The 18,996-nt window shown below is 40.8% G+C and overlaps 1 protein-coding gene across 5 annotated transcripts in view; it reads left to right on the top strand.

Annotated features, from left to right (window-relative positions):
• LOC131433108 (hemicentin-1) overlaps positions 1-12,464 on the top strand; it is a 406,910-nt gene extending 394,446 nt beyond the window's left edge. For 4 of the 5 annotated variants that reach the window (XM_058599958.1, XM_058599927.1, XM_058599935.1 and 1 more), the window contains one exon: positions 11,546-12,464. In XM_058599958.1, the coding sequence (XP_058455941.1) occupies positions 11,546-11,619 (74 nt within the window). In that variant the 3' untranslated portion in view covers positions 11,620-12,464. The remainder of the gene's footprint in view (positions 1-11,545) is intronic. The other variant, XM_058599949.1, reaches the window with a different exon arrangement.
• Positions 12,465-18,996: the final 6,532 nt, after the last annotated feature.

Here is an 18,996-nt window from a genome sequence, read left to right as displayed (position 1 = left end):
TTATTAGACACTTTTAAAGCACTTTAGTGAATAGTTTTTAATTAGTTTTTCGGGCCATGCTCAAAGAGGTTTATCAGGCCCTTTTCTTAAACAGTTTATCAGGGAATTAAATAAGTTTATCTTGCAGTTGATTGGGTATTTTTTGAGCAGCAGCACTTTTCAAAACAGTGTATAGACAGTTTTTAAGCAAATTTTTCGTGCCCTTGTCAAAGTGGTTACCTTGAAGTTTTTAAAGTTAGGTTTTAGATCAGCCTATTCTACAGTGTTCAAATTAGTTTACAAGGCAGATTTAGACCAGTTTATCTAACAGCTTATTTTATCAGGCAGTTTTAGGTTTAGTTTAAAGTTTAAGTTTATTGGGCCATTTTAAAAGCGGTTTATTAGACACTTTTAAAGCAGTTTAGCGGGCTTTTTAAGAAGTTTTTCGGGCCCTTTTCGAAGCGGTTTATAGGCACGTTTTAAAGCAGTTTATCGGGTAGTTTCAGCTCAGTTCACCTTGCAGTTTTTAAAGCAGTTACCGGGACCTTTTTCAAGCAGTTTTTTCGTGCATTCCTCTTATGAAGCAGTTCATCGACTATTTTCTTCAAGCTGTTTATCGAACCCTTCCGGAGCTGTCTAAAGCGGCCATTACACCAGAATTATTAATGTCATTTTTAATGGCTACTAAGTAATGACATTCCAAATTTGTATAGCGGCCCTTACACAATCATTAAAAGTGTCATTACTAAAAAGTAATGTCGTTTTCAATTAACGTGTAAGGGCAGTAATGATGAATTCTCCATGCAATGAAGGGCACTTTTTTAGCAGTTTATCGAGCAGTGTTTAAACCAGTTGATTAGGGTAGTTTTTCGTGCAAGTTTAGAGTATTTTAGCTGGTCTTTTTTGAAGCAGCAGTTTATCAGACATTTTAAAAAACAATTTATCCGACATTTTTAGACCAGTTTATTTTTCAATTCTTGAAGTTGTTTATCATACTTTTTTTTGATAAGTTTATCGGTTTATCATTTTATGGATCAGTTTAAAAGCAGTTCGTAAGCTGTCTTTACAGCAGTTTATCAAGCCCTTATGAAAGCGGTTTGTATACACCTTTCAAAGCAGCTTATTGGGCAGTTTTCAAGCTTTTTATTGGGGGTTTCTAAGCGGTTTACAAGACACTTTTTTAAGCAGTTTATCGAGTAGTTTTAGCCCAGCTCATTTTGCAGTTCCTAAAGCAGTTTATCGGACAGTTTTGTAGCTGTTTATTGTTTTTTTAAAGTGGTTTATAAGATACTTTTGAAATCAGTTTATCGGCATTTTTAGATCAGTTTAGCTTGTAGTTTTAAGCAGTTTATTGAGCAGTTTATGAAGCAGTCTTTCGATCCTTTTCGAGGCGGTTTATTAGGCCGTTTAAATCAGTTTATCGAATAGCTTTAGAACAGTTTACATTGCAATTTTTAAGCGGTTTATTGGGAAGTTTTATGCGGTTTTCAGGCCCTTTCTAAAACCGTTTTCTTAGACACTTTTTAAAGCGGTTTATCGGTCAATTTTAGCCCAGTTTTGAAGCAGTTTATTGGACCGTTTTTGGACTACTATATCTTGCAGCTGTTAATCAGTTCATCGGGCCCTTTCCAAAGCGGTTTATACAGTTTTTAGACAAGTTTGTTTTCTTAAGTTTACGTTTCGTCTTCGACTCATCAGTGCGTCAGCAGATTATGCTGACGCAAACCCCCGGATCAACATAATCCGCTGAGCAGACGTAAAGTTAATGCTATTTGCATTGTGCACTTTTGAAATTAGTTTATCGGGTAATTTTGTACCAGTTTATCTTATTGTTTTTAAAGTCGTGTGTTTATTGAGCAGTTTCTAAAACAATTTGTTCTGTCCTCTTCTTTCATCAACAAGTACGGCCAGCTGGACAGTCACAATAGCACACATATTGAACTACTTCGCAATCAAATGAAATACGAATGAATTAATTGTGAAATGACATGTAAATATTTAACACATCACACAACCCTATCATTCTTCAACTCTTCAACATAATCACTCAAATGTACTATACTAACACACTCGCACAAATAAAGTTAGCACACCTCGCACATCTAAAACAAAACAAAATTGAATGACAGAAAAGACGTAGGTTTTTTTCACTGGCCTTCTGCTGGTTTTTCCTACCAATAAAAATTATTATTCTTACAACCATCAAGCAGTGCGTTTGTTGTCTCGCAGTTATCTCGATCGTACATATATAAAGCTATATGCAAGTCACCATCGTAGCCGATATTCAATTTCAACAGAATACACCGTTTGGGACCCAACTGGGACACGGACAACGTTATTACGAACGTACATGGTCCTTCGAACCGGATTACGAAATCGAGAGTGTATATTGCCAAAGGGTTTTTGCATTTTGCTAGCGGGCAGACATTTTGGATGTAATTGTCTTACACGAGAGCAACTTTATCGTCCCGAGTGTTGGTTAGGATAAAACTCGAATAGCAGAAAAGGAGGTGACGTACGATTATTTTGCTTTTCTTCACTAACCTGTATGAGAATAAATGCAGATTAACCGCATGCTCAAGTGGTTTTGAGAAAAAACACTACTGTTGTTTGGCTGTATGGAACGAGTGCTAAGTTGATCATACAAGCCTTCGTGTGTGATTGGCATAATTTCATATTCGTTTCCTTGCAAATTCCAAATTTCGATGGGAAAGGAAAGCGAATTTAAGAAGCATTTCGCAATCTATCGCCAATCGCGTGATTTTTTAGCAAGACTTCGTTCTTTCAAGGATGCCTACGATCCTGAAACACAAGTCGAGCAAGCGCTCGCTCGTATTGAAGCACTTGATGGCACATATGAGCGATTTCGTGAATGTTCTTGCATACTTGAGGTTCTTATGGATGGGAAAAGTATTGATGGACTTAATATTTCGGAAGATATGGCATCGTTTGAGGATGACTATTTCATGCTCAAGGCATTCTTAGCTTCTGTTACTGCAAAACGTGTTGTAGAACCCGGTCAACCACAACAATCACAGTCATCGCGATCCTTTAAGTTACCCGAAATCAAACTTCCGGAATTCGATGGAAATATTTTAGAGTGGTTCTCGTTCTACGATACTTTCGAATCATTGGTACATGATAATCGTGAGCTTTCGGATGTACAAAGGTTTTATTATTTGAAATCTACACTGCGTGGTGAAGCTTTAAAATTAGTGGAAAAAATATCTGTGACTGGTGACAACTACTCTGTTGCATTGAAGATGATCACGGATCGGTACCAAAACACGAATATTCTTATAAGGAATCATATAGAAGCGTTGTTTAAGGTGGATAAAGTGAAGAAAGAGTGCCCTAGAGCTCTGACTAACCTCGTAGGTGAGTTTGAAAATAATTTAGGGATTCTGGAGAAAATGGGCGAAGATATTAAAGGATGGAGTTCACTGTTGGTGTACATGATCACATCTAGGCTTGATCCGGCAACATTTCGTGAATGGCAGAGAATTGCTGATAAGAAAAGAATGCCAAAATACGATGAACTTATAACATTTCTTCGAGATTACATAGTGGAACTTGAAATTCTCCATGTTGATCGAACAGTAGATAACAGAACATATTCACCAAATGCAACTCCCGCCATCACTTCTAACCAGAAGGAATCTTGCCCTGTTTGTGGAAAAGGACATCGACTCTACTACTGCGATCAATTCAAGCATCTTCCGCTATCTCAACGTACGTCGATTGTATCAATGGCCGGTCTATGTGCTAACTGTCTCTTCGGGAAACACTCGTTCGTAAGCTGCAAATACGGTGCGTGTAGGGAGTGTGGAGCTAAACACCATTCTTTGTTACATAACCCGCTTATTGATACGCCATCAACTTCTGATACTGCACCGGCAGTTTCCAATGTAGTCATTCATTACGGTGAACTATCCGACAGCCCTTCATCGACTATTGCATCATGTAAGCCGCTTCGCAGATCTGAAACTCACTCGGTGACGTCTCGTTTTGATCATCCTATCTCGACTCAAGTTTTTCTCGCCACTGCCATAGTGAAGGTATTCGGTCCCAAGGGAAATTCATTCCTCGCTCGAGTTTTATTGGATAGTGCTTCACAACCTAATCTAATGACCGAAAGATTTCGTCAACTACTCAACGCTCGTAAGACACCGGATAGTACTGAGATTGCAGGTATTGGAGGAGAAATTGCAGCTGTTGCTACCTGTTCAACGGTTGCCACTATAGCATCTCGCTTCAACAATTTCCGTGTTCCACTCGAGTTCATTGTTATGGAAAAGGTTACTAACGACTTACCAGCGTGGACTGTCGATTCCAGTGATTGGTCAATTCCGGAAAATATTCGCCTCGCAGATCCTTCCTTTGCTACGAAAGGTCCGATCGATATCGTGATCGGAGCCCAGATATTCTTTGAGATTATTCGAAATGGTCACGTTAAGATCTCTGACGATAAACCACTATTACAGAATTCGGTCTTTGGATGGCTTGTGTCTGGTCTACACCAAAGTGGTCAGACTGGAGGAAATATTCGGTCTAATTGCAATATAATCACTTATCGAGATTTAGATCAACGTATATGTAGATTTTGGGAGCTGGAAGCGTGTCAATCGAGCTCTGTTTGGTCTGTAGAAGAAAGGTTGTGCGAGAATGTTTTCGGATCCACTACTCGCAGAGATAAAAACGGCCGTTATATAGTCTCGTTGCCTAAGAAAGCGGAACTCGTAGGACAGCTTGGACACTCGCTCTCTATTGCAACACGTCGTTTTCATTCTCTCGAACGACGTTTCGCTGGCAATCCAGAGCTTCGAAGTCAGTACACGAATTTCATGAAAGAGTATCTTGCATTAGGTCACATGAAACTGGTGGATCCAGTCGTTGATTGTCCCGGGCACCATTTTTACCTGCCACATCATGCCGTTTTCAAGCCGGACAGTACAACCACAAAACTACGGGTGGTGTTTGATGGCTCCTGCAAAACCACTTCGGGTTTCAGCCTTAACGATTTGTTATTGAAAGGTCCAACTGTACAAGATGATATGATACTCACGATTCTTCGTTTCCGTGCAAAAGCTGTAGTAGTTACAGCTGACATAACGAAAATGTACCGCCAGATTTGGGTTGCAGAAGAAGATCAACCACTACAAAGAGTGTTATGGCGCAATTCGCCTTCAGAACCGCTTTGCACATACGAACTTACCACCGTTACATATGGGACAACAACCGCTCCGTATTTAGCAACACGTTGTCTGCAGCAGTTAGCGGAAGACGAAGCAATTAATTTTCCGCTTGCTGTCCCCGTTGTCACAAAGGGGTTTTACGTCGATGATTTAATGTTTGGATTTGATACCCTTGAGGAAGCAATAGTTGCCTCTCGAGAAACGTCTCAGATGTTAACCTCGGCCGGATTTTCACTGCGGAAATGGTCGGCAAATCATCGAGAAGTCCTCGCACAGTTTCCTGAGAGTTATCTAGAAAAATCGGCGATATTAGAATTAGATCGTTCCGCACCAGTAAAGGCTCTCGGATTGTTGTGGAAGCCAGAATCCGATGAATTTCTCTTTAAAGTCCCGGAATGGCCCGAGAATCCGATATCAACCAAACGAAGTATTTTGTCACACGTTTGCAGCTTATTTGATCCTTTGGGTCTGATCAGTCCTGTCATCATTCTCACTAAAATGCTTATTCAGACACTTTGGGAACGCAATTTTGGATGGGATGATCCTTTACCTCAGATATTGCATGAAAGATGGACGGAGATCAGCCGACAACTTACTGCGCTCAAACATCTTACAATACCTCGTTTTGTGTTCTCTGATCAAATGGTATCTACCGAAATGCATGGTTTTTCGGACGCATCACAACGTGCGTATGGAGCTTGCATTTACTTCAGATCCGTTACTATGTGCGGTACAGTGACATCACGGTTGGTAGCTGCAAAATCACGAATTGCTCCATTGGAAAAGCGTCGGCCAACACTTGCTCGACTGGAACTGTGCGCAGCGCTGCTTCTAGCGAATTTGCAGAAAAGGATCCAGCAATGTTTAGAACTCCAGTGTCCAGTATATCTATGGTCAGACTCAACTATCACACTACATTGGATTGCAGGTCAACCTTCGTCTTGGAATAGCTTCGTAGCAAACCGTGTTGCGGAGATTCAACAGCTTACTCAATCAGCCACTTGGCTTCACATTCCCACGGCTGATAATCCTGCTGATCATATTTCGCGTGGTCTTTCCGGGGATTCAATCATCGGAAACTCTTTGTGGTGGTATGGACCACAATGGTACCTTAAACCTCATACAGACTGGCCAGAAACAATACACTCATGGAAGTCCAAGATACCTCCGGAGATTGATTTCGAACGTCGAAAAGCAATAGTCCTCACTGCTGTTTGTACTGCTCCTACCGATGCCTGGATTATTGAATACCTTAAAGGTCACGATTCGTTGCATAATGCTTTAAGAATTCTTACTCACTGTCAACGGTTTATAAATAACTGCAAGCTGCAGAAGAATCATCGTGTTACAGGATTTATAACGTGCCAAGAAATTCGTTCCATTGAGATCCGACTCATTCGTCAAATTCAAATTGCTGAATTCCCGAAGGATTTCGAGAATCTTCAAAGAAAGAATCCTATCGACAGCAAGTCTTCACTTCGGTATCTTAAACCAATAATGCTAGATGACGAGCTACTCATCAGAGTTGGTGGTCGACTGAAAAACGCCCCAATCTCGTTTGACAGCAAATATCCAATATTAATACCCAAAAACCATCCGTTCACGGAACTTCTGTTCCACGACAGTCATGAGAACACACTTCATTCCGGACCTTCGCATTTGTTAGCAGCTGTTCATCGGCGTTATTGGCCTATTGATGGACGTAATAAGGCTCGTGTTGTTGTACACAGATGTCTCACATGCTTTCGAAACAAACCTACGTTTGCCCAGCAAACAATGGCTGATCTCCCACCAGTTCGAGTCACACCGTCCCGTCCGTTCGTGAATATTGGTGTAGATTTCTTAGGTCCGGTTTATATAAAACCGCCTCGCAAGCAGGATCCTATTAAAGCATACGTCTGCGTATTTGTTTGTATGGTGACTAAGGCTGCTCATCTTGAATTAGTAATGAATCTGTCTACTGAAGCATTTTTGGCTGCGCTTCGTCGTTTCTGTGCCAGACGAGGATATCCACTGAATATCTACTGTGACAACGCCACCAATTTTACAGGAGCTAGTAAGGAACTTCACGAGTTGCGACGTTTGTTTCATTCTCAACAGCACAAGCTTGCAGTCATAGGAGAATCAACTCGGTTAGGAATAACGTTCCATTTTATTCCGCCCCGTTCTCCTTCGTTTGGCGGTTTATGGGAGGCCTGCGTGAAGTCGACGAAACACATTCTCAATCGTGTGACTCTCGACGTGATCCTCACGCAAGAAGAAATGTCTACTACTGTAGCACAAATTGAAGCGTGTCTTAACTCACGACCGCTCACACCTATTTCCAACGATCCTACTGACCTTGAAGCCCTCACTCCTGGTCATTTTCTGATTGGTGCTCCTCTTCAATCATTACCCGAACCCGACCTATGCTCACTCTCCGTAAATCGCTTATCCCGTTGGCAATTGATGCAACGGATCCTTCAATCGTTCTGGTCTCGCTGGTACCTCGAATATCTACCTGCTCTCCAGAAACTCCAGAAATGGCCAGGAATTCATCCGAACCTCTCCGTTGGCGACATGGTTCTAGTTCAAGAAGAGAACCAACCACCGACGAAATGGCCTATCGCCCGGGTCGTCAATGCGATAGCTGGCGATGATAAGTGTGTTCGAGTTGCAGATGTGCTCTTGGGTGATAACAAAATCTACCGTCGTAGTATTCGAAAAATGTGCCCGCTTCCACTATACGAAACTCAATTTCCCATTGACACAAAGGTCGAGCGCCAATCTCCTGCTCCCGAATGCACTCAACACCTTGCTCCTACTATCACTCACATACCCACCGGCTCTGCCGACACAGATGATTCGGAGCAGTCGACGAGTAATCCAACTACCCCGAACGCGTCATGATAATTGAAGAAAGATGATCGGCTGGTCCCTGGCGGCAGCCGCAACGGTGGGAACGCGCGGCGAGTACCCGACTGATAACCCTTTGTGGCAGTTCTGGGGAAAGATTTTGAAGCAGGGTTCCAGTTGAAATAAATATTTCAAGGGGGGCGGCATGTTCTGTCCTCTTCTTTCATCAACAAGTACGGCCAGCTGGACAGTCACAATAGCACACATATTGAACTACTTCGCAATCAAATGAAATACGAATGAATTAATTGTGAAATGACATGTAAATATTTAACACATCACACAACCCTATCATTCTTCAACTCTTCAACATAATCACTCAAATGTACTATACTAACACACTCGCACAAATAAAGTTAGCACACCTCGCACATCTAAAACAAAACAAAATTGAATGACAGAAAAGACGTAGGTTTTTTTCACTGGCCTTCTGCTGGTTTTTCCTACCAATAAAAATTATTATTCTTACAACCATCAAGCAGTGCGTTTGTTGTCTCGCAGTTATCTCGATCGTACATATATAAAGCTATATGCAAGTCACCATCGTAGCCGATATTCAATTTCAACAGAATACACCGTTTGGGACCCAACTGGGACACGGACAACGTTATTACGAACGTACACAATTCATCGAGCAATTTTTAAATCAGTTTTTGAAGCAGTTTTCAAAACCAATCTTACCGGGAAGCTGTACAGCGGGCAGTTTATCGGGTCCTTTTCAAATTAGTTTATCGAGTCTTTTTTAGAAGTTTATTGGGTCTGTTTTTAATAGTTTGTCGGGAAGTTTGCAAGGCAATTTATCGAGCCCTTCCCAAAGCCATTTTTCAGACATTTTGTTTATCGAGCAGTTTATCGGATGATTCGTCGGGTCCTTTTCAAATTTGTTTATCGGGTCCTTTTCAAGACAGATTATTGAGACCTTTTTCGAAACAGTTTCTCTGGAAGTTTATGAAGGAGATTATCGAACTGTTTTGAAGTAGTTTTTTTTGTGAAAGATTATCGGGCAGTTTTAGACTAGTTAATATTGCAGTTTTTCAGTCAATTTTAGACCAGTTTGTTGTTGGTTTTAGACCAGTTTTAAAGCAGTTTTAGACCAGTTTTTACAAATTGTTTATCGGGCAGTTTTTTGGGCCATTTTCAAAGCAGTATATCAGGCAGTTTTAACATAGTTCATCTAGCAATTTTTAAAGCAATTTATCGGTCAGTTTTTAAGCAGTTTATAGGAATCTTTTCAAAGCGGTTTAGTAGTCTCTTTATGAAGCAGTTTATCGGATACTTTTAAACCAGTTTATCTTGTAGTTTTGAACATTTCACGAAGCCCTTTTGAAATCAGTTTATCGAGCATTTTCTCGGGCCACTTTCAATTCAGTTTGTCGGCAGTTTATCGAGCAGTTTAGCAGATTCTTTTCGAAGTGGTTTTCGGACACTTCTTAAAACTGTTTGCCGGGCTCTTTTGAAATCAGTTCAGTGTAGATTATCGGGCCCTTTTCAAAGTGGTTTATTAGACACATTAAACAAAATTTATCGTGCAATTTGAGGTAGTTTTTCAGTCCCTTTTCGAAAACGGTTCAAACAGATTTTAGACCAGTTTATCTTACAACATTGAAAGTAGTTAACTAAACTAAACTTCTTAAAGCATTTAGGGGTTAGCCAAATTTTGTGCTAGGGCACATAACCGTTTTTATTATTTTTAAGTTTTGTCTTTGACTCATCAGTGCAGAGCAGTTCAAATTGAACTGCTTAGTGCTAAACTCGGCCCTAGCACAAAATTGGCTAACCCCTAAATGACCAAACCTGCATCGGCCAGAAATAGTCGAAAACACGTTTTCGTTCGGCACGTTAGAAAAGACATTGCACTCCGTTGCAAAACAAAAAGTATTCTGCAAATAGCAGAAAGTTTACGTCTGCTTAGCGATTCAAATTGAACTGCCGAGTTTAGCACTAAGCAGTTCAATTTGAACTGCTTTGAACTGATGAGTCAAAGACGAAACGTAAAAATAAATTCTTAAAGCAATTCATCAAGCATTTTAAAACCGGCTTCTCTTGCATTTTTAAAGTAGTTTATTAGCAGTTTTACTCAACATGGTGATTATTTGACATCTCAACTAGTTTTTGAGATGAATTCATGTTTTTTTGCGTCAAACCGGACATTCACAGCGTCAAAGCCATGCTCTGCTTTTTGGGTTAGATCAGCAAACAACGAAATTGAAGATTTTTCGGCACCCGCCGTACACTTTGGCATTGGCTCCATCCGACTTGATCTGATCGATGACATTCGGTCTATTCTTCGAACACTTCTGTATTAGTAAGGAAATGTTAAAAATGGTTTGAGCTTCAATTTAAAGGGTACCTTGAATTACCAATTGAAATTTAGTGTGTGGAATCTTTTATGTTGGGTAAAAAGCACCTTACATACTAATTCACCGGCAGCATGTAAATTCTAACTTGGTCTGGTTTCAAACAAGTTGAAAACTGGGTTACGTCTGTGTAGAAATGGGCTGTTGCAAAGCAGAATAAAGATTGTACCGTTTGTATATTTTACTTCGCAATTTAGCCTGCGGAATAAAACATCCTCATTTCCTGCCGATTGGTTGGTTGGTTCAGTAAACTTCTTCGCCGTGAAAACTGCCACCTCAACGTAACACCCTCAATGTTTACTTATCTCGCTCAACGGCAGCATTTTCTAGCTTCGTAGTCCAATCCGATTCAACGGGAAAATTTTCCACACACACACATCATTCACATCAAACTCGGTCGGTCGGTTGGTCGGTCAATGGCCCCGGACATTCAGACGATCCACAACTTGTGACGACTTGTCATTTTTCTCCTATTGGTTGCAGGCGAGCACCAATACAAACATTACTGCGAAAGGGACTCGAGGCCTGCTACGATGGGTAACCGATCTGACAAATATTTGCGTGAAATTTGATAGCCGTTCGTTAGACTAACATTTGGTGCCGTAAAATTTATCGTTCGCCTTTCGAATCCGAACGTCACGACGACGATCTATATTAAAATGTCCTTGAACTGTTGTTTTTGGGATTGGGTTGATCCACTCTTTTCACAACAACTGACAAGTCTCGGCCGAGACTCCTTCAGCATTGAACCCGGAGCTGGGGGGTTGTGTGGCCATTGTTCGAAAGAATAACGAAGGATGGTTTATGCAACTCCGGTCCTTTGTAAATGTTATTCAAGAAAGAAAACTTTTTTTCGGTAACTTTTCGATGTGGGTTCTTCTCCTGCCTATAAGTGGGTCTGTAATTAAATAAAAGGTCTCCCAAAAATAACGCTGCAATTTTCCTTCCACTGACCCCCAAAAGAAACAATACCAGCCGAAATCGATGTTTTCAATAACTAACAAACAATCTTTTTCTCTCTCTCTCTCTCTTCCTCTCTATTTACACTATCATCCGTTCGGCTCATTCGCCCAACCGAACAAATAAAAAAAAAACCACCGTGTCATTCACCTTTGGCAGTCTATATTGCAGATCCGGACCTGATTCTTCCACGTGGCAGCGACATCGAGTTCACGACCCTGTCCGGAGCTTAGCAGTCCGAAAATGTTGTCGCCGCCATGGCGACCGCCGCCGATGAACGGGCAGCCTGTAAATAGCGAAAACTGTGCTTTTAGTCTGGGTTTTGTACCTCAACTAATTTTACGGTCCTATAGAGCAAAAAAAAAAGAAAAACTAGTATCTAACAGCTGTACGAGAACGACGGAGGGTGATTGAATGGTTCTGAACGGGATGAAACAATGAACTATATAACCACCACCACCACCAATAGAGGGATTGGAAAGTTAAGCCAGATTAAGGCAGAATCGGTAAGCTAGTTCGTAAAGTGAACTCAAATCAAATTGAGGTTAGGCAACCAAAACAAAAAAAAAATAAAAAAACTCACTATTTATACACTATTTGAGTAGGTTTATTTTTTAGTCTAGCGAAAATCAGATGGTTTATTGAGAAAAGCAAGTTACGCTGTATAAATATTTGTTAGGATGATGGCTAAGCGAGAACCGATTTCCTGAAGGGATTGATGTCATTAACTTTTACGTTTAAGAAGAAAGAAAAAGAAACCAAACAAAATAAAACTATAACACTCTCACGTGTTGGTACAGAGAGAAGAGCAAAGATACAAACCTAGGTAATGAAATTAGTTTAGTCGCAGATATTTTTTATATATAAAAAACAAAAAAAAAACCACTGGATCTAAAAGATACGAGAAAAATCAAACGAACGGGTGTAGGTGCAAAGCAAATTTAAAAAAAAGAGTAAAATGCAAAGTTAAAACACCGACAGAAACAGTCAAAATCAACAATCAAACCATTTCGTTTAATGAAATAAAGAAAAGTACCGCGATTTTTCCAACAATAACAATGAAAAAAGAACAGTCTAAGACCGGTTTCTGCCATCGCATTGTGTATTGTGAAAGCCACAACGAAACAAAACAAAAAATATGAATATCGAGGTTGGAGAAAAGCCATACTTGAGTCGTGTTAACTTTTATGATTATTATAATAATAATAGTAAAGGCAGCCGAGGGAAGCAAGTGTCAAAAACGGATGAAACGGATGGGTAGCGAAAAATGGAGAGCGAAAGAAGAGAAAACCGAAGGTAAGTAAGTCAATGAATTCAACTCAAATTTAACTAAGCTGCTCGTTTTTACAACCCTGCATTTGAGGTTATAAAATTTCACGATAAAATATATATATCAGACTGAGAAATGGCGTTGTTTTGTTAGGACAAGATGATGTCTGACATTTCACGAGAGTTGTGCGTGCAACTGGTGGTTTGTCTACGGTTTTTGTCAGCCTGAAGCTGCATCAATTTATAATTGAACATTACTCGCGTTAGATGATTTCTGTCATGATTTCGAGCGTTCCCCTTCATATGAGAAAACAGAATCTATGCTATCATAAATATTTAGGTACTAGAATGAAAATATGGCCTTCTTTGAACAGAACAACGGTTCGTTGCTCGAAGTACAATGAAGGTAGTGCAAATCACCTGTCAAACATGTGCCACTTCGAGGCAAACCTTGACATTTCGACGTGAACATTTTATAAATAGTCACATAAACCAATGAGAGTTACTTTTTGAAGAGTACCAGATATGCAATGAACATTTGTATGGTAACGTTTCCAATAGGTTTATCGCATCGCATCGGAATTCCGCAGGGTAGTCAGCTTGAGGCTTTAATATTCTTACTGTACTACAACGACGTTAACTTTTCTCTGCAGGAGGACCCTCGTCTATCGTTTGCTAATGCGGTTAAGATCTATTATTGTATCCGAACCCCGGAAGCCACCAGGTTTTAAGCTCCCGCCGAGTGGTGTAAAGTTAACCGCATGAAACTTTCGATCATTACGCACAAGAAATTTTGCATTTCGAGTACTTACTGGGATGATCCCCGATATTCAAGATGATTTGACGTAATGATCTTGCCACTACGTTACGAATCTTGCGGGTTACTTATCGGTCTCGACACACCACAAGTTCGACGGAAAGTTTACAAATTTCGATTTCGTTCGTCAATTTATTCTCCTGGAAAAGTAATACAATTGTTTCTACGGTGTTCCATCATCTTCACGCGATCTCTTTCCAGTTAGCCTCATTTTTAGGGTGTCATTGAAAAAATAAATTCAAATTTTGCAATGACTGAGCGGAAACATATATTGGAGAAGCCAAATGAATGAAAAACTAACAGAAAAGACGATTTATTGGAAAAAAAAAAAGATACGCTCAGAGACAGAACTCGAACCAAATTTATCTTTGACAGCCCCCAAAGATAATAGTCTAACGGCGTCTAATCACAGCTCCGAGGCGGCCAGACGACATCCGAATTTCGACTGATAATTCGATCTTCGAAGACTGTGCGCAGAGACTGTCTTGTTGGAACCAAATGGTGTCCAAGTCTTCCTCTTCAAGTAACGGGAAGAACCAATCGCTCATCATGGCCATCGACCGTGGCGGCGACTCCTGCCTCATTTCCGAAGAAAAATGGCCCAATGATGCCGCCAGACCAAAATCCGCACCAAACCGTCACTCTCTGAGGATACATCGGGTTCTCCATGATAACGTGCGGGTTTCCCGTCCCCCAGATGCGACAATTTTGCTTATTAACATACCCACCGAGATGAAAATGTGCCTCATCCGAGGAGATGATTTTTCGCCGCAGACATTCCACAACATTACCATGATTTTCAAAGTAATCTGCACTTTTTTCACGCGTTTCTCAAGCATATACACAACCATTTCCGTTCAGCGGAAGGATAAAATTAAGTTTCTGTCAAATCAGAAGTGACATTAAGGTTACCCATGTCGAAATAACCGCTAGTTAAAAAAAATGTTAGATGGCGGACCCTTTATGTTTCCGCTCAGTCATTGCAAAAACTGAACTTAGTTATGACGGCTTTTCATTAAACCAACTAAAGTTAATAAATCGTGAAATTCAAATGTTTTGCATAACACAAAGCATCATTAGAACAACACGACGTCAACATTTCAAAAGGGCATAGAAAACAATTGACAGATTCTCTTTGTTTACTTTCTCTTTCGACTATATCTGCGTTATTAAACAAATGTTCGTTGCATATTTGGTACTGTTAGAAACATGGGAATATTGTCTTTCATTCTATACGAATATTTTGTAAGTACACGTCAAAATTAAGTAGATATTAAAAAAAGATAAACTAAACAAAGAGAAACTCTCATTGGTTTATGCGACCTTATGAAATGTTGACATCGAACTTAACCCGAACCCGACTCGTGCCCGAATATTTTTTTTTTTGTAAAATACAATAAGACCGAAAAAATGTCTGCAGGCTTCAATTTCTCTAGAAACTAAACTGTCTCGGCGAGCAAAAATTAAAAAAAACTCTATATGCATTTACTTCGGCTCGCACACATTCTAATTTCGTATTGAGGTTTCTATGCCCGGTGAAAAATGAACAGCGGCCCTACTGAAAAATGGGTGGCCAACACGTTTCCTGATGGAAACAAAACAATATGTAAAAGCGATTCACACGCAGCATCAAGCGACTATCACCTGCATGGAACGATTACGGAACAACAACATTAATTGTAAGCAATTCATATGAAAGGACACTACGTCAAGTTCACGGAACAACGTCGGATACGTGAGCAATATTCGGCTAAAAAAATTAATAAAAATAACCTGGACGTCGACGGAAGTTGATTGATCGTCTGAATCGTGTTTAATGCATGCGTTTCCTGATGAAAACAAACCAATCTCATTTGCATTTGTGGTTGTAAGTGAGCTGTCAGAGAACCTAATATGAATAGATCGGTGCACACTGCATCGGTGTGAGTAATAGAGACGTCAAATTGCTCAATATACGAAATCTGCAGCTTTAGAGACAAATCTGAAGACCTGGCATCCCTAACTCGATGGATTTTGTCGACCCGCATCGGTCCGATCATCGGCCCGATTATCGGACCGATTGAGCACGATATGGGGCCGATCGTAGCGCTTCGATCGGCCCGTCATCGGACAATTCTGCTTTATGTTTACATTATGTATCGCTATAGGAACAGAGCGAAGGAACATCAAACAAGGCATTTTCGAGCCGACGTCTCCCCGATAGGGTGTGAAATACAATATTTTGTTTTGATCATAGAGGCTTTAACCTTTAGGTCATTCGCCTCTTAGGGCCAGAAAAACTCTGGCCCTATGTTCGGAGTTGGAAATCCAACCCCGACATATCCCATCCCCTGAGTATCAGACATCCGCTCTCTGCTTTGGTATTTCTTCACTCTTTTGTTCTACCGATACACTATGTAAGCTCGAAACGCAATCAAAAGCTTTCGTGCACGATGCGTCTGATGTTCGGATTTACTGGGAATTAGCAGCACTGTATTATGTGACAGTTGTACCCGGTGGATTTTGTCGACCGGCATCGGATCGATTGAGCACGATATCGGCCCGATCGTAGCGCTTCAATCGGGCCATCATCGGACAATTCTGCACCACTTGCATCAACCGCGTCAAGCTAAGCTAAAAAAGCTTTACGCTTTCATTCTGTATCACTAGAGCAAAAGAGCGAAGAGATACCACACAAGGCATTTTCGGGTCGACGTCTTCCCGATAGGGTGATAAAGAGTATCGGATTTTTTTTCCGTTTCGATCAAAGAGGCTTTAACCTTAAGGTCATTCGTCAGGTAATTCTAGTTACAATCAGTGTTAAAACTCTCTAAATAAAGTTGACAAGAGTTTGATCATAGCACCGTTTAGGTAAAAACCTGGTCCCCGGGTTCGTAACTTCCACTGTGTCATTTACGCAATGGAAGACCGTTTTCGTGTATGATTTAGAAAATCCATCGAAAAAAGAATTTCGGACGATTTAAATGAGTATTTGAGCAAAACACGAAAGGTTTTTTTTCTTTTATTTAACGGAACGTTCAGTTGTTCAAAAAAAATTAATAAAAATTAAAATTTAAGTTGTTCCTAGTACCGACAGGTTTCTTTAGTTCTAAAATTTGAACAGGTTCTATTTTGCTAAGCGTAACCGAACCAGAGTGACGCACCTGAACCGGGAGCTGGAAGCACACAGTTTTCAACCGCCATTGGAACAATGGTCACAAGTGCTGCGATGAAAAAACGTTTCAGCTCCCCATTCAATAATGTGGAAAGCATCCATTTTAGCACGGTTAGCATCTCTGTCGAGCAGCCGTCGGTCCGTTCATCTCCTGATGGTCGGATTCATCATCCGGTGCTGGCGAAATGAAGCGTTCGATGAAAGTTGATGTTTATATTTCCTTCCTCCCACCTCCCACTCGGTTCGTACTGTTCTTCTTCCTGTTGCTGTTGCAGATTTTCCACACTCTGATTCAGAGGTTGGCAAAGCCTACTTGGTGACTGCAACCGAGTGGATATTTATGCTGCGAGATAGAAAGAGAGAGAGAGAGAGAGAGAGTTTCGCTTGTCATATGAAGTGCTATGAAGCGAAAACTGTGCAGCGTGTGCCTATCGGGAGCAGAACTAGGCGGAAAAAAGAAACGATCCTATACCAGTAAGTGCACCTACCGGAGGAAGAGGCCGGCGATCCCGTTGTTGATGACGATGGTGATGATGATGATGATGATGATGATGATGATGTAGTTGAATCGGAAAATAAACGGAAAATGAAACATATAAACAAAAGAAGTCTTGCATGCCGAGAAAAACCCGGCGCAACAAAGTGGGCCGTTCGTCGGACTTCTCCGAAGGATGAAGGGGGAAAAAATAAAAATACAGCCGTGCATTCAACGTGCTGAGTTCCGTCGTCTAAAATGCAACCGGATGTCGGCGAGAGTCTACATTAGGGCGCACCTAAGTTTGCCTTGGAATACATTTTCGGTCGGAAACACATTGTAGCCCATCGCTCTCAAACGGCGGCGCTCGGATGAAAAAAGGACGAGCTTCTCAAATTATTTAAAAGCTCCATTGTTTATGTATTTTGCATCAGAGCATGGTTTTCTGATCGCGCTGAACTTTGTTTGTGAGCACGTGTGCAAGTTAGTACGTTGTTTTCTCATTTTTGATTGTAGTTTATTCCGAACTAGGTTACCGACTGGCTTTGCTCGCTCGGTTCGTTTTGTTCCGCCGGTTTGTTTCGGTGTTTTCGGTTGTAAGGATTTTAATGTTTTTTTGTTGTTGTTTATCAAATTTCGTCCATCTGACGGCAGCAAAAAGGTGATGCACGGTGATGCAGGCTGCTGTGTGCTATCATATTTGATAAAGGATTTGCATAGTTTCAGCTTCTGCTTTCCCTCCCCTAACTCCTTCTCAGCCAGCCCCCCCCCCCCCCCCCCTTTACCGTTCCGCCGTTTAATTCTGCATGTGTTTTTTTTCTCCCTCACAAGCTGCTATTGTGCTGTTCGGCTGTTTTGTTCTGTTCCCCTTTCTTGCGTGTGAGTGTGAGCATTGTTTGTGCCGCTTGTTTGCAGCTGCATTTTCTAGTTCGTTTATCTTAAACAGCAGCACAGAAACACCCATACTCTGTTCGGCAGTGCATCAGCATCAGTAAAATATGTTTGTTCCGTAATTTTGCTGACCCGTTTTCACTCCCACCTTCACACGACACTGTTGCCTGCTGCTACTCCACCTGCGGAGAAACTTTTCTTGCCTCCAGCGTCAGATCTTGTTAACCGAGTTAAAAACAGAGGCTTCGTCCGGGTGTTAGTTTCACGTGAATGAAGATTGCTTAAACCCTACCACGGGGGCTTAGTATCACTCAACTGCAACGTTTCGGCTGTCATAGAGACAACCGATAGGGTAGGTTACTTTGATGGTTATGGAAATTGTCATTAGTGGCTGTCTTCGTAATGGCATGACGAAAGTCGCCTGACTTCTAAACGAAAAATCAATGACATTTACACTGTCACTGTTAATCGGGTTGTTCGAACAAACAAACGAGCAGTCGAGTAAGAATTCATTGCTCAGTCCGTCTTTGAAACAATGCGGGAATAATCTGACAAAATTCGACTTCTATTTTTGAGAAAATATTATGAAAATTTTTTTTCATCCCAACTCATTTTCTAAACTTTTCCGTTGAGTACTGATTGATAGTTAAGCGTCTCTATGAGTCTTTAAAAGTAATCGGTTGTGATTCAATGAAATACTAGCCAACTAGCAGATGAACTAAACGTTAAAACTATAATTAAATGATTTTTTTGTTGTGAACGAAACTTACTTTACTATGGGCCGCCTTTTCAAAATTTACTCTTTGAGTAAGTTTTTGATCATGAATATCTCCTGTTTTGATCACAGATTTATGATAACATTTCCAGTTGACTGAGCAGGAAGTAAAGCAAGTGCATCATTCCGGTTGGTTCAGGTCAAACCAGAGCTCACTTTCGGTTCCAGTGTCGAGAATTCAGTTCAATATTTAATCAATCCGCACAAGAAAGCAGTTTCGCTTCAAACA

This window comes from Malaya genurostris, chromosome 1 (genome assembly GCF_030247185.1).
Source record: "Malaya genurostris strain Urasoe2022 chromosome 1, Malgen_1.1, whole genome shotgun sequence".
Classification (NCBI taxonomy): domain Eukaryota; kingdom Metazoa; phylum Arthropoda; class Insecta; order Diptera; family Culicidae; genus Malaya; species Malaya genurostris.
The sequence above is the reverse complement of the archived record's forward strand: the minus strand, read 5'-3'. Positions and strand labels throughout refer to the sequence as shown.